Below are 22,259 nucleotides of genomic sequence, written 5' to 3' on the forward strand. Positions count from 1 at the left end.
ATTCTTATTAAAATTACAAAAACGAAACATTGTTTAAGGTATGATTCATGCCAAGTGTCATGTTTCTGAACATTTAAAATAAATGGATAAGGATGGAACCTAACAAGTATTGAACATTAAATTCACTACTTACAAATATTACAAGTGATTCAGCCTTAGCTTAATTTTTAAGATCATGAAATCCCTTTTTGCAAGACCAGCTATCTTTTTTTTTTTTTTTTAAAGATTATTTATTTATTTATTTGACAGAGACAGACAGCCAGCGACAGAGGGAACAAAAGCAGGGGGAGTGGGAGAGGAAGAAGCAGGCTCATAGCGGAGGAGCCTGATGTGGGGCTCGATCCCAGAACGCCGGGATCACGCCCTGAGCCGAAGGCAGACGCTTAATGACTGAGCCACCCAGGCGCCCCAAGACCAGTCATATTAACAGAGTATTTTTCTGAGACAACTTTTTCTTTGTCAATGTTTTTTTCTACTGAAAATAACTCCTAAATAATGAAACGGTAGAAGAAAACATATCAACAAAATGTTTAACAACCACATTGCTTACGCATTACAGAGAGAGGTCTAGAAGGCAATGCATGTTGACTCACTTTGTATCTTGTAATTAGCTCTTATACCACTGATGGTTAGGATCAGGCAGCCTCTCCCCAAGTGAGCACATACTACGAACACTTTGTATACAATTTCACAAGTTCACAGCCCTCATGAAGCCTATTCATGCACTCCACTTTCAAATATGGTAACAATTTTCAGATTGACTCATTTTTTTCACTTACATCCTAGAAACGCCACTTTCTCACAGTCTGCAACTTGTTTTATAAGCGAACCAGTCTTACCAGTTAAAAACTACCTAGAATACTAATGAGCACAAACACATCTGGCTTGAAAACATTTTATTAAACATTTTTGGATGTGGCTTCCTACCTTTTAAGTTTCAGAATAAAAAAGACATTTCAATACAAACAAATGTATACTGAAATTTTTTCCTTTGTGTAAAGAAATACGAATGAACTGTGCGTTAATATTTAAAAGCAAGGTAGTTTACTGCCAGAACTTTAAACATGCTGTCACTCCCACACTCTTGGGAAGGGTACACCAGTAGCCTGTCTACGGCTTAGGCTCTGTTTCCATGGTGCTTTCTTGAGCTTCTTCTACCTCTGAGAGCTTTTCATCATCTGCAATTGAGAAAGAACCATAAAACTTTAGTCCCATTTGCTTAAATTATATGTTTAGTGAACACATGACAACATTTTTATCCTTTATTAGTCATATGTCTAAAACAAAGATGGCAAAATGGCAGCCCATGACTGTCACCAGCCCACACGGTGTTTGGTTTTTGAAAGTGCTGTTTTGGTTGTCGGTATTTATAAGTTAAGTCAAAATGTAAAATTTATGTCATAGAACACACTAAAAAAAAAAAAATCTAGGTTTTAGGTTTTTCTTAAAAATAATAAGGTCAGATAACACAGAAATTTCCAATTGGCGACAGTCAATACAAAGAGCAAGTCTCCAGTTCCCCAAAGCACCTTCCATTCACTGACTATGCAAATGTGCGTATGCACTAATTACTCCACTCACTTACCATCGCCTGGGTCCTGAATTGTTACTTTATAGCAACAAACTATAATAAACCAAGAAGAATTCCAAATCTATCATCCTTGAATTTCTCTTAATGTGAACCACTGAATATGTATTTTAAATCATGTATTACTACACATTCAGGCTTTTCTGCATATATGCAGAAAGCTGAATAGCACGAATACTTCTAACAGCACCCAGTTATACTCCTGTTCCGAAACTGAAGGTTTACTCTCTCAACAAGATGCAGATTTTAGAAGGCATGCCCCTGAATCACTCAAAAGTCTTTATAAGCATTCTGTGACTATTTCTACTTACTTTCTAGCGTCTGCTGAAGTTCGTGGATGGTACTAAGTAGAACGTGAAACTGTTTCCGTCTCAATTCCAGCTGTGTTAACAAGAAAAAAATTAATACACATTGATCTATACACATATACATATCACAGAGACTAATATACGTGTGCAAATACCTTATCTTCAACACTTTCTTTAATATGTGAAAGATGCTCTAGTTCCTTTCCCAGAGACTCTAGTTCCCTGAAAATAATAAAACAGTGTTATAGTTTGCTAATTGGGGGAACAGAAGTCACAACTGATACCTAACTAAGTTACTAAATAGTATTTTAAAAATTAAAAGAAAAAGGGTAAGAAGTTATTACACTCCATTATGATGAAACATTGAAGCTAGGGATGATCTCTTCTTAAATTCTAAGTATGTACTTTTTTTATTAAAATCAAATTTCTAGAGAATTTTTAAAACCTAAGAAAACACAGATAGAATATCACACCCCAAGAATTGATAACTTTTAATGTTTTATCATACTTATTTGACAAAAAAAGTCTGTCTTTTTTTTTTTTTTTTTTTTTAGATTTTATTTATTTATTTGAAAGACAGAGAGACAGCCAGCTAGAGAGGGAACACAAGCAGGAGGAGTGGGAGAGGAAGAAGCAGGCTCCTAGCAGAGAAGCCTGATGTGGGGCTCGATCCCAGAACGCTGGGATCACACCCTGAGCCGAAGGCAGACGCTTAAGGACTGCGCCACCCAGGCGCCCCCGACAAAAAAAGTTGTCTTCTTTTTTTTTCCCCTTGGTAAAAGAAATAAAACATTGCAGATTAACTGAAATCCTCTTAGAACCTCATTGGCTGTCCTTTATCCCAGACCTTTTTTCCTCCTCTACTCCCCACTCAGTCAATCATTTCACACATACATTTGTCTCTCTAAATAATATATGGTATTAGTATATAATGGGGGGGGGTAGTTTTTTTTTTTTTTTTTAAGATTTTATTTATTTATTTGACAGAGAGTGAGAGAGCACAAGCAGGCGGAGCAGCAAAGCAAGAGGGAGAAACAGGCTCCCCGATGAGCAGGTAGCCCGACTCGGGGCTCAAGCCCAGGATCCTGGGATCATGACCTGAGCCAAGGGCAGATACCACCCAGGTGCCCCTGAGATCTGAGTTTAAAAAGTGTATATCTAGTTTATCCTTTTAAACTGTTCACTTAGTATTCTGTTATATATATAGCGTACCACATTTTATTTATCTACTCTCCTTTGATATATATTATATGCGTTTATTTTAGAACTATAGACAGTAAGATCCGAGGAAGGAAAAAACTCAATCAAGCAGTATTAGAATATGCAATTTGAAAGATCTGACCCCTCCTTCTGAAACATATTACGTACTCCCATAAAAACAGAATGCATAGGCTAGTATGTAAACATTTGTATATAAAGATTCGCTTCTTTCAAAGTAAGCTCTAAACTTACTTTAATGTCGCATGCCGGTCTGGATGGTGCTGGATCACTTTCGCCAAAGCATCATATTCTGAAAGATACAAAAATAATTACCAAATGAAGGGTTTTTTTGAACATGGATATGAAAAAAAGGTATAATATCACTGATCTCTCCTAATCACTTTCTCAGTGCATAAAGAAATGAAAACACTGAAGGATGGAAAGAGTACTGCCAATGTCACTTGGTTCAACTCTAACTATAATGATACATGATTTCAAAACTGTTCCAAACAAGGTCTTTTGCCCCCACTCTCTTTTTCCATTTACCTATCCCTGGGCAAGATATAAGAGGCCAGGGGCGCCTGGGTGGCACAGCGGTTAAGCGTCTGCCTTCAGCTCAGGGCGTGATCCCAGCGTTATGGGATCGAGCCCCACATCAGGCTCCTCCGCTATGAGCCTGCTTCTTCCTCTCTCACTCCCCCTGCTTGTGTTCCCTCTCTCGCTGGCTGTCTCTATCTCGGTCAAATAAATAAATAAAATCTTAAAAAAAAAAAAAGATATAAGAGGCCAGCACAACAGAAGTGAACTTAAGCCCTTTATTGATCATTAAGGGGACTGATTCTGAAAAGGATCTTTTTCACTATTTGCCCAGCAAAGATCAGTGAGGTCAATATATCCCACCTTTCATTTCAGATCTTAACAATGGCAAATTACACTTCTCATTCTCGTTCTAAAGGTAAAGATTTCAGATATTTAGAAACAATTTAAAATTCAGAAATGACAGAATTCCTTCTTTCTGTTCGACTGAGACCTCCAAGTTTCCCTGTTATTTCCTGTTAACCTTGAGATGATGAATGGCAGCATTCATTTAAAAGCCTCAACTAATCTAGAAAAACACTGAAACCTTTTTAAACGATTTTAGAATTGATAATAATTATTAAATAAGTTGGTATATCCTGCTGTAAATCGGCCACTGAACTTGAGCACGTGTATTTTCGAACAAGTTCAAAAATCAATTTTTAAAAATAAGGAATTAAATATCTTACTTGGCTCATTATAAAGTAAAATCCATTGTTTTGGAAATCAGCATATTAATCCAACAAAAGTGTTACTTTTAATAAAAATTTTTTGGATTACAAAATATTACAAGATCAGTGCAGGGAAAAAAAAAAAGGACCCTAACATAAAAACCCCCAGCCCCAAAATAACCATTAACATTTTCTATTTCCTTCTAGTTTTTCATACATAGGTCACAATTGTGATTATGCATTATATTTTTTATCTTCCGTTCTTTCTTTTTTTTTTTTTTTTTTAAAGATTTTATTTATTTGACACAGAGAGACAGCCAGTGAGAGAGGGAACACAAGCAGGGGGAGTGGGAGAGGAAGAAGCAGGCTCCCAGCGGAGCAGGGAGCCCGATGTTGGGCTCCTGGGGCTCGATCCATCCCAGGACCCTGGGATTACGCCCTGAGCTAAAGGCAGACGCTTAAGGACTAAGCCACCCAGGCGCCCCCGTTCTTTCAATTTACATTATAGGAGGAGCAATGCCCCGGCCATTAAAATTATTTTGAAATAGTTTTTATGGACTGCAACAAGGACATACCCTAATTAAAAAACAAAAGAAGGGCGCCTGGGTGGCTCGGTAGGTTAAGCATCTGCCTTCCGCTCAGGTCATGATCTCAGGACCCTGGGATCCAGCCCGCATTGGGCTCCTTGCTCAGAGGGGAGCCTGCTTCTCCCTCTCCCTCTGTTGCTCCCCCTGCTGTGCTCTGTGTCAAATAAATGAATAAAATCTTAAACACACACACACACACACACACATACACACACACACACACAAACCCCAAGAAACAAAAACAAAAGAGATCAGGACAGAGCTAAAGTTTAACCTTCCTCCTATTACCAATTTCGGCAGCTTGCAAATGTTTGCTTGCTTTGTACTTAATAAAAACTCACTGGGCTTAAATTCTTTTCTTTTTTCCTGGAAAGTAACTCCATGAAACAAATTACAAACAAAACCTTAGGTCTAGTGTCCTTGTGTGAATTGCCTTTGCTGATTAACCATAACATTACTTAGGCAAAGGGGTCTGAAAACAGTAAAAAAAAAAAAAAAAAAAAAATTCTTTAGAAATATTTGGACTAAAAAAAATAAATATTTGGATAATCAATACAATCCAGCAAAAAAAAAAAAATGTTTTTCAGCATAGTCTTCCTTCTCCACTATTTAATTTAATTAATTAATTTATTTTTTTTTTAAAGATTTTATTTATTTATTCGACAGAGACAGAGACAGCCAGTGAGAGAGGGAACACAAGCGGGGGGAGTGGGAGAGGAAGAAGCAGGCTCATAGCAGAGGAGCCTGATGTGGGGCTTGATCCCATAACGCCGGGATCATGCCCTGAGCCGAAGGCAGACGCTTAACCGCTGTGCCACCCAGGCGCCCCTCCACTGTTTTAAAGAATAATATAGTTTTAAAGAATTAGGTTTATCTCCTAATTCTTTTTAATAATTCAGATTGATTCTTGCTGAAGATTTTACCACACAACATTAAAAAATGCATTAAAATAGTACTCAGTAATAAAGTATTTGCACACTAAATCCCACAAAAACCTTACCTTGGCGATTTTTTCGTATTCGCTTTGCTTGAAGAATTTGCTTTTTGCACTCAGCAATTTTTTCATGTGCTCCAGCAATGCTACATTCTATATGAAAAGGTTTTTTTAAAGACAATTGCAACAACATGTACAATCTTCATCCATTTTCAATTTTAAAATGTGTTTTTAAATTAAGTTCCATTGCTAATAAAATAGATGCTGGTGTTTAAAAAACAGCCATAACCCAAAGTACTGTAATCATATCAGAATACATTTTTATAACTAACATTTACTATATTCTTTCTATTTATATTGTCATTGTTATTATTTTACCACTAACCAAAGAAAAATGAGGAAATATTGCCTCCTTTAGACCGTAAAAATTAACTTACATGGAAACATTAATTGCTTTAAATTTCTTTACCTATTTCTTTGTAAATTTTTTCATAGTTTTCCATTTCTCTGAGATTCATATCATATACCAGCAAAGTTTTGCCCATTGAAAATTCACATTGGGACAGTGTGCTCAGCATACGTTGGTACTGGCTGTATCTAATGGAAAAGAGAGAATTTGGTAAATACCAAAGCTGAACTATTATATATTACAATGCAGGCAGAACTACCAAGTTCTGAGAGAATCATTTGCTTTATTTAAAATAATTTACAGTATCTTTCTCTTATGTTTAATTTTTCCTAATGGGATGTACTTGAATTTATAAACTGCTTTAGTTACAAGTGCAAAGATGGGACTGCTGTTCTTATCAATATAAGCTTAATTTAAACAACTACTTGTTTAAATTTTGTACTTTTTAAAATGTTTTAATCAAGGGGCGAATGGGTGGCTCAGCGATTAAGCTTCTGCCTTCAGCTCAGGTCATGATCTCCTGGTCCTAGGATCCAGCCCCGTGTGGGCCTCTCTGCTCAGTGGGGAGTCAGCTTCTCCCTCTCACTCTCCCTATGTTCTCCCTCTCTCTTTCTCTCAAATAAATAAAATCTTTGACAAAAGTGTTTTAATCAAGATGAATTTTTTATCCTCACAACTTTATTTGCACAATTTTTTCACTCTTTACAATGATTTATGTGAAAAGCTAATTCAAATGAGGAAAATTTTTCTAAGGCAAAAAAAGTTATTAAATATATATAAAACCTTGCAATATATAAAACCTTTTTATTAGCTTATTAAAGAAAGAGAAAATGGGGGCACCTGGCTGACTCAGTCGGTAGTGCAGATGACTCTTGATCTCAGAGTCCTGAGTTCAAGCCCCATATTGGGCTTAGAGGTTACTTAAAAAAAAGGGTTGCTGGAGGGGAAGGGGTGGAGATGGAGTAACTGGGTGATGGACATTGGGGAGGGTATGTGCTGTAAAGAGCACTGGGAATTATACAAGACTGATGAATCACAGACCTGCACCCCTAAAATAAATAATATATTTTATGTTAATTAATTGAATTTAAATTTAAAAAAAGTAATGCATAGTGTCTCCAATATTTGATGTAAAAAAAGAAAAAAAATTTAAAAAGAGAAAATTTCATTTAGTTTGTCTAAATGCTAAACGTGACCAAATTAATGAGCCAGAATTTAATCCTTATTTCTTACCACTACACCTTCTGCACATTTTAATAAACATAAAGCAGGCCTCTGAAGAGAATAAGGGCCAGAAAAACCTACACTTGATTCACCTAGAGCTGACTAGACAATTGAAGGTGAGTGAAAATCTGAAATACGGACAGGGCTGTATACACGGTCTAAACTCTGATCAGGACACCGGTATAGAAACAACAGTGAGATGAAATACCCCTCTTCCTGGGAGCCGGAGTTGCACCATTTAATGAAACTTTTCACGAGCAGATTGATTCTCCGATCATCTCCAGCGCCGTCTCCATCAATTAGGAGACGCTTCCGTATGACTTCGTCTGGAGGGAAAAAGAACAGCGTGAATTAAAATGATGGTCTGGTTCTTGTTGACTTTCAGGGACAAATAACCAATAGCACAACTTACTCATTCATCCAAAAGAAAACCACTGAGACTCGAATATACTTCAAGTCACTAAACTGTAGACTTAAAATGGTTAAGATGGCAAACTTTATGGTATGCAGGCTTTACTACACTTTACATGTATTTTTTTATGTCAATATAAAGACAGTTATTGAGTGACTACTGTGTGCAGGCAGTGTCCTAGGGGTCGGGGTGACCACCTGCACTCATGGAACTAGTTTTCTGCTGGGGTGCTGAGTAGAAATCGTTTTCAGGTATCACCAAGGACATAAGCCCATAGTTCTTGGAGAACTTTGTTTTGGAAAAACCTGTTCACACAGAAGGAGGGCTGAAGTGTTCCCATCTCTGACTAGTGTGAGGTAGTGGTGAAAGGCACAGAAAGAAAAGATTCAAAGATGTAGTAGGAGAGGGTGAAAAGAATGAGAGATGGGTCATAGAAACAGGAATGGATCTGTAAAAAAAAAAAAAAGTGTAATTTAGTTATTACATTTGTAATGTTTCTTTCCCCATGAAGACTTTCTTTTTTCTTTTTTAACAAGTCTGTCTCACTTTTGCTTCAAGGGAAAGAAAAAGAAAATGAAATCAAAGAGCATGGCAGATAATAATGATGCGTAATAAGTGGGGCTCCAATCTGCCTGCCTGGCAGCCCTGAGCTAGTGTTCTTGCTGGACAAAATAATGCTGGATCATGACAAGAGAAGGCAGACTGAAACCCAATAAAACATGATTTTTAAAAAAATTATTTATTTATTTGAGAGAGAGTGTGCACATGGGGGAAAGGAGAGAATCCCTAAGCAGACTCTCCACTGAGCAGCGAGCCCGACCAAGGGCTGGATCCCATGATCCATAAGATCATGACCTGAGCCAAAATCAGAGTCTGAGGCTTAACCGGCCGAGCCACCCAGGTACCCCAAACATAATTTTCATCTATCAGATTAGCAAAGATCAAAATACCCAATAAAAAGTGTTGGCAAGGATACTGAGAAACTGCACTTAAATACACTGACAGAATGGAGATTGGTAGGCTCTTTCTGGGGCAAACGGGCTATCACAAACAAGATTTTAAATGCACATATCTCTTGGACCCCAGAACTCCAATTCTAGGAATTAATCCCCTAGATACCATGTGCATCCACCAACAAAGATAAATGTAAACACATGTTCTTAGCGCTGTTTGTAGTAGAAAGACTGTGAACCTAAACATGTACCAGTAAGAGACTGGTTAGATTATGAAAACTTCGTGTAATGTAATATGACGCAGCCCAGAGTGTGGATGTATATACCAACGGCAAGAAATCTCCTTTGGTGCAAAGTGAAATGAAAACGAAACAGGTGCAGAGATGCACACAGTTTGCTGTCATTTGTGTCATTGGGAAAAGGGGGGAGGCTTTGTGTATGTGTGTGTGTGCACATGCACACATCACACATGTTACGTGTGTATTCAGAGAATATCTTTGGAAAGAATGCAAGAAACTGGTAACAGTGGTTTCTTCTGGTGAGAGGGACTACAGCGGGGATGAGAAAAAATGTAATTTTCTATATCGTTTCACAGAATTGTGTTTTTCACCATTTGCGTGCATTATTTTTAAAAAATATTTTAAAGTGATTAATTCCTAGAGAGCCTGCATGATGAATCAACATCAAAATCTTGAAACAATAGTTCCTGTGTGTAGGCAGAAGTATTTTTGAGTGCAGGTGCAGCGGAGATAAACTTTGGAAGGCAGGTGGCTGCAGTTTTAAAATCTGCTCTGTGACAACATCAGATAAACATTTTTAGAATTGGGTTTTGTTCTCAGAGTCATGGCTTTGACAGGCGGCTCAAGTTATCAATTTATCAGGTATTTTAATTTTACACTTTAAAATACAAACTAATGCTTTCAGTTTTTGACCTCCAACACTGTTATTTGAAGAGTCTGAGACAAAACAGTCCTCAAAGAGATTAAAATACAGAAAATGAATTGATTTTATTTTTTATCACAAACATGCTTTAACTTTGTTAAAAACAAACATCCAGCCAGTGAGCAGTCTGTTCGACGCCGTTCAATTCCTTTCCTTCCTTTTGTTCAGTTTCTCATTTTCTTAGCTCTGCTCTTCCACCCCCCCAAAACTCCCATCTTCCTCGTAGATACCTGGTCATCCTACTTTACTGAGGACTAGAAAATTGGGGAATGAGTACCCTAAGGGGGAAACTATTATCACAGCTGGTTTTTCACGAGATTTTTAAAGTTTGGTGACTAGTAAAAATGTTTCAGCACATTTTGTGATCATTCCAGCTGTAGAGTTAAGAACTGTGTACTTTTATATATGCAATAGCCCAATTATAAAAGTTTTTGAAAAATGTTTAGAACACTGTACAGGCCAAATAAACTTGAGGAAAAGGTTCATGAGGGCCAGTCCTGTGTCTTATTCATTGTTTCCTTCCTAACCTCTCACACTGTGTCTTTACGCTTCTGATGTGCAGTAAATATTCTTAAATTGGATTTGTGGTGCCTGCCTGGGACCATCTGCCCTCTGAAGAATTTTGTCTCAATAAAATACTAACAAGGACCAGCAGGCAACATCTTATTTTCAGGTCCAAAGCAGAGACTTCTCTTCTTGTACAAAACATATGAATACTTGATCAATGGGCAGATGTGTCCATAGGGTACCAGAGTAGTTCTAAGGATGTGAGATAAAGACCTGAGCTCTTTGGCTCTAGGTAGAGAAATACATGCATATGAACACACACGCAGAGGAGGCTGGCATTGTTAAATGAATGACGGGGACATGCACCAGAAGAGATTAGGAGGACAACTACCTTTGGCTTGGGGGAATCAGGGGAAGTGGAATTTGGGCTGCTCTTCTCATACTTAAAAAAATCATCAGTCAATGGGATGCCTGGATGGCTCAGTCAGTTAAGTGTCCGACTCTTGGTTTTCTACTCAGGTCATGATCTCAGGGTCTGTGATCAAGTCCCGCATCAGGCTCCACACTCAGCACAGAGTCTGCTTGTCCCTCTTTCTCTGCTCCCCACCCTGCCTGTGTTCTCTCTCTCAAATAAATAAAATCTTTGGGGTGCCTGCGTGGTTTAGTTGGTTAAGCATCTGCTTTCAGCTCAGGTCATAATCCCAGGGTCCCGGGATCAAGCCGCACATCAGGGTCCCTACTCAGTGGGGAGTCTGCTTCTCCCTCTCCCCCTGCTTGTGCTTTCTCTCTCTCTCTCACTTGCTCACTCTCAAATAAATAAAAATAAAATCTTTAAAAAAATCATCAATCACGAAAGCTAAAAGGTATTTTTAACAAAATCTACTTAAACTTCAAATAACATATATCCTTTGGCCCAACAATCCTAGATAAACTTGTACATATGCAATATGACTATGTCAATCAACAGGGGGCTAGATAAATTTTGGTACAAGAACATGATGGAATAGTATGAAGCCATAAAAAAACCCCAAAGAATAAGGAAACGTCTATGTGCTGATACAGAGAGATCACGTAAGATAACTTGATAAAAGAACAAGGTGAGGAACAGTACGTACGGCATGTTTCCTTTCATACTTAAATGGGAGGAATGAGAATATAGGCTTATATTCATACAAATACCCTGGAATGATATACAAGAAACTAATAAAAGGGATTACCAAGGGAGAGGGCCAGGGTAAGTGGGACAGAGAACAGGCTGGAAGATGGGGAAATATCTTTTTGCATTATTTGATTTTTGAACCATATGAACCATATGAACTCAAAATCTGTTAGCTGTTGTTTGAAAAAGCTATGATTGTGGTGATGGTATCACAGGTGTCTGCATATGTCCAGATGCATCAAATTGCACACATTAAATACTCAGTTCCTTGTATAAAATTGTCCCTCAGTAAAGCTATTTAAAAAAAAAAAGAGGGGTGCTTGGATGGCTCAGTCAGTAGAGCATACAACTCTTAATCTTGGGGTTGTGAGTTAGAGCTCCATGTTGGGTGTAGAGGCTACTTAAAAAAGTAAAATCTTTGGGGCACTTGGGTGGTGGTGCAGTCAGTTGAGCATCTGAACCTTGATTTCGGCGCAGGTTGTGATCTCAGGGTTGTGAGATCAAGCCCCACATGGGGCTCTGTGTTCATCACGGAGTCTACTTAAGACTTTCTCTCCCGGGGACGCCTGGGTGGCTCAGTCGTTAGGCATCTGCCTTCAGCTCAGGTCATGATCCCAGGGCAACTAGGCATTGGCCCCTGCCTTTTCCTAACCAAGTGTCTGCTCAGTTCTAACCTGCCTCAGGACCTGTGATTCTAATCTCTAATTTTCATGCCATTTTAGCTCCTACTGCATGTTTTTTGGTAGCTTCCTAATAGCTTCCCTGCCTTGGGCTTTTCCCAGCTGCAGTCCATTTTGTACACTGCCCAGAGCTTAATCCTCCAAAGTCTTGGTCCTAAACCTTTAGCAACTACCAGTTACCTGCCAGCAAAGTCCAAGTCCACTAGTATGGCATTCACTAGTGCAGACTCCCACATTGTGACCTCTGTCTTTCTGTCCTTGGGTCCCAAGATTTGTCCAGCCTCCTTAATGTTCTCATGTGCAAATACATGTTCTAGCCTTTCACTACCCACCTCTGCTAGAGCTCACAGCTTTCTCCCTGTCTGGCATGGGGACAGGGAAGGGACTTTGGTTTGCTTTTGAATTTTTTTCCCTTTTCAAATATTTTTTTAAAGATTTTTTTTTTTTTTAAAGATTTATTTGGCAGGGAGTGGCAAAGGGAGCGAGAGAGGGAGAAGCAGACTCCCACTGAGCAAGAAGCCCAAATGTGGGGCTCGATCCTGGGACCCTGGGATCATGACCTGAGCTGAAGGCAGATGCTTAACGACTGAGCCACCCAGGCGCCCCCGGGAGAGAAAGTCTTAAGTAGACTCCGTGATGAACACAGAGCCCCATGTGGGGCTTGATCTCACAACCCTGAGATCACAACCTGCGCCGAAATCAAGGTTCAGATGCTCAACTGACTGCACCACCCAGGTCCCAAAGATTTTACTTTTTTAAGTAGCCTCTACACCCAACATGGAGCTCTAACTCACAACCCCAAGATTAAGAGTTGTATGCTCTACTGACTGGCTGCTGATGGTTCTTAACACAGATGACATGAGTATTATTATTTTTAATGGTACCTTATCAATTACTGCTAGACTGAACACACCTAAAACATGCTTTGTTTACTATTTACATTGACTTCATTAATTATCATCATGCTTGAAGCTCTCTATAAGCAACTTAAATGCTAATATTATTAATTCTGGCAGACCTTGGCCCACCCTTTATAAAAACAGTAAGATGGCTTAGAAACTATTTTAATGATGTTATCAGTATCATTCCTTAGTTGTCATGATTGCTTTCTTTACTGACTATGAGGATCAATGCCATCTGGAAAAGCTTTTAAAGATTTTATTTATTTGTCAGAGAGCGAGAAAGAGCACAAGCAGGGGGAGCAGCAGGCAGAGGAAGAAGCAGGCTCCACGCTAAGCAATGAGCCCGATGTGGGATTCGATCCCAGGACTCTGGGATCATGAACTGAGCTGAAGGCAGACGCTTAACCAGCTAAGCCACGCAGGCATCCCCGGAAAAGCTTTTAACTGCAAATACCTAATATCTGCCCCAAGACTGGTGCTTTTCTACCTGATTTTAGGCTTGTAGGAAGTTTTCCTACTGGATTCAGTTACATGTTATGCTGTGATTATACCTACAAAATGTCTGCCATTCAAAATCACTTTAAAATCAGTTATGGCACATATATGCTAATAAACAAACATTTACTCATCAATTTGGGATACATTTTAGACCGCTTTTTGTCTTATATGCTGACCTATACCTAGAAAAAAAAACGTAATTACTTATGACACTAAATAAACCTCAAAACGTCCTTTCAAGGGGTTAGATTTGTCATACCCCATTTTCCATAAACAGAGAGGCAGGAAGAAATGACTGCTTTACAGTCACTAGACCTCTCTCCTTCTCCAAGCCCCTGCTCAGAGGACACTGCTATTTTAGCTGTTCTCATTTTATCATGGACAGGACGATCTCTCATAAACCCAGACTTTCAAAACCCATCATTGTTATACTCTCACAGTAGCTCTTAAAATCTTGATTACAAAACAAGTTTTCAGAACATCTTGGAGCAAATATTCAAAATAGGAAAAAGGAAAACAATTTGGAGGATAATGCTGGGCCAACTTTCAAGACACTTATTTCTTTAAGGCTAGGTCAAGGCTTGACAACCAGTAGCAAGAGTGTCACTGTTAATGTGACTTCCTCCTAGGGCTAATCTACCCTCAGGTGTGCCTTTCTAAACTGCTAGACCTCACAGCACAGCAATCTCACCTCCTCTTAGGAAAGAGTAATCCTGTGACCTGCCAGTGGAGATTAGCATTTGCTTTCTCTAAGCACTTTAGCAAGGAATTGTTAGCATGGAAATGCACCACTGGTTTCTTCTTGGTGTTCCTAAACACTCTGGATCCAAACTGAAAACCATGGGAAGGGACAACAGTTTATTTAACACTTTGAGGCAGGGTGAATTTGAAACAGCTGGCTACTACAGCAATGTAGCAGTATGTACCAAAATTAAAAAATACATATATTCTTTGACCTGTCTTCTAGAAATTATTTCCACAGGTGTGTGAAGACATCTATACAAATATCTCCATTGGAATACTACTTGTAAGAGTGAAAAACTGAAAATAACCAAATGCTTAGATGTTTACTAGAGAATTTTTAAAAACATTTTATTTATTAGAGAGAGAGAGCACGAGCCAGTGTGGGCACACAAGGGGGTAGGGGCAGAAGGAGAGGGAGAAGCAGACTCCCTGCTGAGCAGGGAGTCTGATGTGGGGCTCAATCCCAGGACTCTAAGATCATGATTTGAGCCAAAGGCAGACGCTTAACTAACTGAGCCACCCAGGCGCCCGGAGAATAAATTTTAAAAATGTAATAGAATACTACACATTGGGGGCACCTGGGTGGCACAGCGGTTGGGCGTCTGCCTTCGGCTCAGGGCATGGTCCCAGCGTTATGGGATCAAGCCCCACATCAGGCTCCTCTGCTATGAGCCTGCTTCTTCCTCTCCCACTCCCGCTGCTTGTGTTCCCTCTCTCGCTGGCTGTCTCTATCTCTGTCGAATAAATAAATAAAATCTTTAAAAAAAAAAAAGAATACTACACATTGATACAAAAGAAAGAGCTCCAAGATAAAATGATTATAGAAGTATAACACAGAAGAGTGTATAAATGTTTGTTTAAAATTTTAAAGTATATATACAAAGTGGCCAACCAACATATACATAATGCTTGCAATATGGTAAGTGTGTGTTTTTTTACATATAAATACACTTAATCCGCACAAGAGCCCTATAAAGTAGATATTACCACCTCTATTTTACCAGTGAAGGAACTGAAAGTTGTTCAAATTAAATGTCACCGGAAATATGGAGTAGAGCTTAGATTCAAACTCACAAGTTTGGCACAATTTGCTTTTTACCCTTTATAGGCACTTAAAAATCATTCTGAAAAGGTATACCAAAAACCAGTTAATAGTGATTACCTCTGGGAGGAGGGGCTAGCCATGGAAGGTGAAGAGGGGAGAGTTTTCACTTGTCACTTGGTGTGTTATTTTTCTTGAATTGTCTGACATGCATTACTTTTCTTTTTAAAAATACTAATAGTGGCTATCTGGAGAGTGAGCTTATTCATCATTTTGAGGTATTTTTCTTCATTTCTTCTGCATTATAAGTTCCATGCAATGTTCTCTAATGAATCCATGATGTGTTAACAAGAAAAAAGAAAACTGGCTTGACTTGACCTACAAGAGGAGAGACTAGGGCCATATAAAAACAGTGAGCATGCAGATTCCTTTTAGATTTATCATTGGGTCGCTACTGCTCATGGGTTATTAAGCTGAATTACTTATGTCTAATTGTTTTAGGTTACTTATGGTAAAATAACACGTAGCCCCTCCTTTCATGAAGCTTAAAAATCACCAAAACGATTTTGAAGGCCAACATATTAAGAAGTTACAAAGAAGCAGTGGAAAGAACAGTAAATAAGATGGTTTGCTTTCTCCATGTAAATATTAACCTCTCGTGAGACAGCATAGGGCTAGTCTAAATATATTGCTAATGTGAAAGTCAATTACTTAAACCAAAATTAAATTAAAAAAATTTTTTTTCAAAAAGAAAATAGTGCTGAGGTCCTTTTGTTTTTCTCTAGATTTACTTAAATGTTTAGAGGGTGGTGCTAATAATAATAAAGTCAAGGTTGGAACTTCAATCTTGCTTTGAAAAGCCATTTATCTTGGCTAAAGAAACATTATTTAATAGTTGCCTGCATCAGTAACCCCTGTGCTGGGATTGCAGCCGAGGGAAAAAAGTGGTGAAATCCATTGGCGCTAGTGAAAAAAAAAAAGCCAAGTAAACTCCATGACCACAAATGTCCAATTAACATTGGCTCAGCAATTGAAATAGGAATAACAGCAGCAACAGGCACTTATCCAGCGTTTGTACTCCTATTTGAGGACCGTACATCTCGTTTGTTCCTTTCACTCTGGACAGTGTCCTGGTTTGGACAAGAGATTAAGTAGTCAATTTCAAAGTTCTTTACCTATATTATCACACTTCACCCTTGAAGAAACCCTATAAAGTGTGTATTATTATCTTTTTACAGATGAGTAGTGTCATCTCCGCCATAGGAAAATATACACAATCACATTATTAGAAAGTCACAGTACAGTTCCATTATTCGGTCATATTGTTCGTAGGCATGTTAAAAACAAGTTTTAACGAGCATATATCCAAGCATTATACTTTCTAATTAAAAAGCAAAAACACATATACAATAGAATATTACTCAGCCATAAAAAAGGAAATCTTGTAGTTTGTAAAACCATGGATGGACCCTGAGGGTATTATGCTAAATGAAACAAGTCAGAAAGGGAAAACCAAATACCGTATGATTTCACTTATATGTGGCATCTAAAAAACAAATGAACAAGCAATACAAAAAAAAAGAAAACCCATACAGAGAACAGATTAGTGGTTATTAGAGGGACAGGGTTACTGCAGGGAAGGCGAAATGAGGGAAGTGGGTCAACTGAATGGTGATGGATGATAACTAGGCTTATCACAACAACCACTTTGTAGTGCAAACAAATATCAAATTATGTTGTACACCTGAAACTAATGTTATATACTAATTTACCTCAATTAAAAAAAATAAAAATACTGTCAAAACCAACAAGCTCTATCCAATGGAATGTACAGACACACCCTGCTCCTGCCACCGCCTTCTCATCTCCCATCTGTGCTCTGGCACATTGATGTATGTATCAATGTTCTCTGTACTGCAAAAAGTGCTTCTGGGCGGTGTAGTCGGTTAAGCGTCTGACTCTCGATTTCAGCTCAGGTCATGATCTCAGGGTCATGAGATTAAGCCTTGGCTTGCATTGGGCGTGGAGCCTGCTTAAGATTCTCTCTTTCTCTCTCCCTCAAAAAAAAAAAAAAAGTGCTTCTGAAATGATTTCTTTCAGGGTACTAACACTGCTTAACACCCTTTAAAATAACACATACAAAATACAAACTGTGAACATAACTTAACAGTGACAACATCTAAACTGTTTTTCAGGGGTGCCTGGGTGGCTCAGATGGTTAAGTGTCTGCCTTTGGCTCAGGTCATGATCTCCAGGTCCTGGGATCAAGGCCCATGACCCGGCTCCCAGCTCAGTGGGGAGTTTGCTTCTCCCTCTCCCTCGGCCTTTCGCCCTGCTCGTGTTCTCTCAGATGAATAAGTAAAATCCTTTAAAAACAAATTGTTTTTTGGTTAGCCAAATACTGGGGTGGCAACAGGGGAGGAGAGAGAATGACTTTGCCAAGAACTAGCTACATGACAGTCAAACGTTTCCCAGGACCTCTATTTTGCCATGTATAAAATGGTAGCGTTGGTGATAATATCTATAGTTCAGTATCCATAGATAACAATATCATGTCTCTCTCCTTCCCTCTGAGGAGGGCAGTTCCTCAAATTAACCAAAGTGTCCTTGTACAGGGTGCAGGAAATAAAGAGCTTCTCCTCCAAGAGCTCCCAGTCCGAATGGCTAGGCAAACCCACATGAAAGGATTACATGAGGGCACAGCATCCTTCCAGGCACCTCCAATTTGTAAGAGGGCATTAGCTGTCCTTTAAGCTCCAGAGACAGGTACTGGTACTCCTCCAAGAACTTGTCAGGATGACTGAGCTATTCAGGCCACTCCTGTCTTCTTAGCCACCCTCATCTTAATCCAAACCCACCCTGACTCTTGGAATACTTCTTACTGGCCTCTCTGCTTCCATTCTTGCCTTCCTAGACTCCACTCCCCACACAGCAACCCAGAATGATCAAAAAGAAGTATGGGATCCCTAATTTGTCTGTTTAAAATCCTCCAATCATATCTAAGTACCCACAGAAGACAATCCAATCTCCTTTCCAAGGCTTAGGTGGCTCTGGACAAGCTCCTGTTTACTTCTCTGACCTTTTGTATCATATCCCTCCTGACCCACCTGGATACCAACCCTTATCTTATTCCTTAAACTTATTCCTTATCTTCTCTGAAGGGCAGAGCTTATTTTCGCCTCAGGCCTTTGTACGAGTTGTAACCTGTCCTCAATCCTTTCCTGGACTCTTCACAGGGTTGACGCCTTCAGGCCTTACTCTAAGGGTCACTTTTCAGAGAGGTCGTATCTGACTGTGGGCCGCCCTCCCCCTTTATGGTCTTTCATATCCTATCCAGTTCATTCTCAGAACTTATGTAATTTCAGAACTTAATTATGTTTTTTTCTCAGAAATTATCTTATTACGTATTTGATTGCACACTATTGCTTCTGTCCCCCAAGCAGAAGTCGGGTCTTCCTCAGTAGTTTACTGCTGTAGACAGTACCTTGAATTGGGCCCAGAGAGCATGCAATACATTGTTGACCTATCATACCCACTACTCACTTCTGCTTGATTTTTACCAAAAGCTCAGTTGAGGAAAACCATGTTTACAGAGGACTGCCTGAAAAAGTTGTACTTCATCCATTCTTCTATGACCTAAGTATTCTTAAAACAAATTTGCAAAAAACCCCTTGCTCTGAATTAAGGCAGTGCCGCAGAAGTATTCGGCTATACCACATGACCTATTGGCTTTCGGATGCCTTTCTAAATTGTTATTTAGCCTTCTTTGACCTAGTCAGGGATGTGCTAAGAAACAGCCCTATGATCATCGGTGCTGATAAGAGGTTAAAGATATGACACTAGCTTTTCTTTATGGGGACCCTAAAGATCAACTTTATCTCTAGTGTTTTAATCAGAAAGAATTGCTTGTACTGTGTATCTAATGTTGCCTTCTCTCCTGTACACAAGAGCACAGAGTGGACCAGGTCCCGCCTCTTGCTATGAACTAGTAGAGAAACAAGTCACTGCTGGCTGCCTTAATTAATGTACCAGATTTTACCCACTGCATTTTGAGGATCACCCCACTTCTAACTTCCTCTTGTTTTCCTTCCTCTCAATGTTCTTTATGCCCTGTTTTCTCATGAATTTATTTTGTATGTTTTCACATTATGGTGAGCTGCCTTAAATATTTTCTAGAATATGTCATTTAACTAAATTAAGTATTAAGGCCTACAATAGTAATATGCATAAAATATTATGGTTAATAGGTGAAAGATCAACTGTTCTAGAAAAGATGAATATTTGAGGTGGGTCTTGAATAAATGCCAGTTACCAGGCAGAAAAGGGAAATCTGTGCAAATACAGAGATGAAGAAGGTACAGTCCTAATCAAAGGAAAATTAAGGAGAGATGACTAAACCAAATCTTAACGTTTAATAGTATTTGCTGAACATTATTATATGTAGGACTCAGTGCAAAGCACTACAACTTTTATTGCATTTAAACCTCTAAACAACCTTATGAGATAGATTTTATTATCCTAATTTACAAAGAATGAAACTGAGGCTCAAAGAGGTAATTAACCTAAGCAAGATCAGACAGCTTATTAGGGGCAGAGTGGGTACTCCGGTGGCCTCTAACATCCACTCAACCACTTAAGTCCTGGCATTCTACCTCATTCTACTTCTCTGTGTTCCCTCTTTGTCTGAGTTCCCATTATCTCTTACTAGGACTAGTGCAGCAGTAACTGAGAGACTGGATGCACAGAAGGGAGGGCAAGAACTCTGGAGCCAGACTGCCTGGTTTTGAGCTCAGGCTCTACACCTTACTAACCGCACAAACGTGGACAAGTTGCTTAACCTCCTTGTGTCCCGGTTTCATCTGTAAAGTGGAGTTAATAATTAGAACACTCCTTGACACATGATGAATACTGTATGCTAGAGAGAACTTAACTCCACTCTTCCCTTCCCCTCATCATTCTTCACACAGTACATATAGTGTGGTGGTGGTGGTGGGGGGGTTTGTTCGTTTTTTAAATGCAATTCTGATCACACAGCACCAATGTTAAAAACTACTGATTCCCATTGCCCTCAGAAATCTCTGGCTACAACTTTTTAAATTCTAGCCAATATTTATCGTCTCTTGAGTTTTTCCAGCACTTCGGGCCTTTGCACAAGTGGTTCCCCACCTGGAACACCAGTCCAACCACAACTATTTATTCTTCAAAAATGGGATTAACAGTAACTGTCATAGGGAAGCTGATCTTTGAGAGTGGATAAACAATCTTTGCTACATGTTCCCACAGTTCCCACCCTTGTACTCCCCTTGTGGTAACATTTGCCACCCTTAAAACTAATTATCCAATGTGTCTTTCCACCAGACTGCAACCTAAGGGGGGGAAAGGTCTTGCTTGTTGGTTCTGTACTGTAATTCCAAGGCCTAGCCTAGATAGGATAAACAAAACTGGAATGAAGCAAAGTTAGAATTTCCCATGAAGGTCCTGGACCTTTAAGATTAGTCTCCCACTTCACTACCTGTTATCACAAATTTAGGTCTATTACTCTTCTTCCCATTGCAGGCCCTTTAATATGGAGATTATGTCTACCTCTAACTTTTCAGAAATGGCCTCTCCACAGGCATCTACCTTTACTGGTCACCCTCTCTTCAAATACACATAGCACCCCTAGACATCCCCTTCCCAGTTGTTAAAGGACTTCCTTCCTCCGTAACCAAATACTTTCTTAGGTTCTCCCTCCAGTTGCCCATTATGCCTGTCCACCTTCCCCAAGGTGGCACCCTATTTTATTTCTACTCTCAGTTCATAGATAACCCCTTGGGTCTCTGCGCACAGGGTCCACCTTTCCTAAACTATCCTCACAACTTTCCACAAACCCCGTCTGCCTGCTGACTTTCCTCCAATTCCTGCCCACAAACCACCGTCCCCAACACATATACACAGACAAATCTTTTATTGTCTTGATCTACCCCAGGCGGCCTCATCCCTCACACTGGCTCCTTCTAAATCCCCCATGCACATTCTGATTGTCCTCCAATACCCCCGTCCACATCTATCCTTTTAAGATATTATCGCTATCTCCCTCTCCCTATCTCCAGTCCGGGGCTAGTTCTCAGGCATCACTGCGATCCACACCACTGTCTGGGGGCCCTTCCTAACCTGTCCAGAAGACTCCTCCAGGTGTCACCCTCTGTACGCTGACACCCTTTGTACTCGTGTCTTGGAACCTCTCCCTTCGTCCGCTCTTGGTCCCAAACTTCCACCCCATCCCTAAAGTTCTCACACCCTCCAGCCCACCACAGGCCCTCCCGACCCCCGGCGGCAGGGTCTCCACCTCCTCCTCCCCTTCGCCACTCCTTGGACCCCATATTCTCACCAAGTGTTCCCTCACCACATCCGCCGATGGCCTGGACCCCTTCCCGGTACCACCCGCCCACGCGCCGCTGCCACCGTTCCTGGGCCCCCACGTGTGCTCCCAGCCCCCCGACCATCCTCCCAGCACACCCTCCGCAGGCCCGGCGCGGCCTCCGAAGAGCGGGCCGGGAGTCCGAGGGGCTCCAAGGGAGACCAGGGGTCCGGGGAGAGGCCCGAAGGACCCGGGGGAAGAGTCCGGGAAAGGCCGGCTCTCCGAGGGGTCTGATCGCGGAGGCCGAGGGGCTTCCGGAAGCAGCCGGGGAGGCCAGGGGGCTCGTGGGAGGCCGGGGAGGCCGGGGCGGCCGAGGGGTTCGGGGGAGCGGGCCGGGGTGGCGGCGAGCGGGCCTCACCGTCAGTCACGGCTCCCATGGCGTGCGCGGCAGCGGCGGCGGCGCAAGCTGAGGCGGCGGTTGGCGGCGGCGGAGGTCAAACTCCCACAATGCAGCCGGGTAAACAGCCATGGAGGAGGAGGCGGCGGCGCCCGCGGCCGTCCGCTCCGACGCCTGAGCAGCCGC

The 22,259-nt window shown here is 40.4% G+C and overlaps 1 protein-coding gene across 1 annotated transcript; it reads right to left on the reverse strand.

The window, feature by feature from the left end:
- Positions 1-881: 881 nt before the first annotated feature.
- Positions 882-22,250, reverse strand: THOC7 (THO complex 7). The gene is made up of 8 exons (XM_034658587.1): positions 22,095-22,250; positions 7,706-7,823; positions 6,334-6,461; positions 5,931-6,017; positions 3,349-3,406; positions 2,052-2,118; positions 1,900-1,969; positions 882-1,178 (listed from the first exon to the last, which is right to left on the reverse strand). The coding sequence occupies exons 1-8, from the start codon at positions 22,111-22,113 to the stop codon at positions 1,111-1,113; spliced, it is 615 nt and encodes a 204-aa protein (XP_034514478.1). The 5' UTR covers positions 22,114-22,250; the 3' UTR covers positions 882-1,110.
- Between the last annotated feature and the right edge of the window lie 9 nt (positions 22,251-22,259).

This window comes from Ailuropoda melanoleuca, chromosome 4 (assembly GCF_002007445.2).
Source record: "Ailuropoda melanoleuca isolate Jingjing chromosome 4, ASM200744v2, whole genome shotgun sequence".
Lineage (NCBI taxonomy): Eukaryota > Metazoa > Chordata > Mammalia > Carnivora > Ursidae > Ailuropoda > Ailuropoda melanoleuca.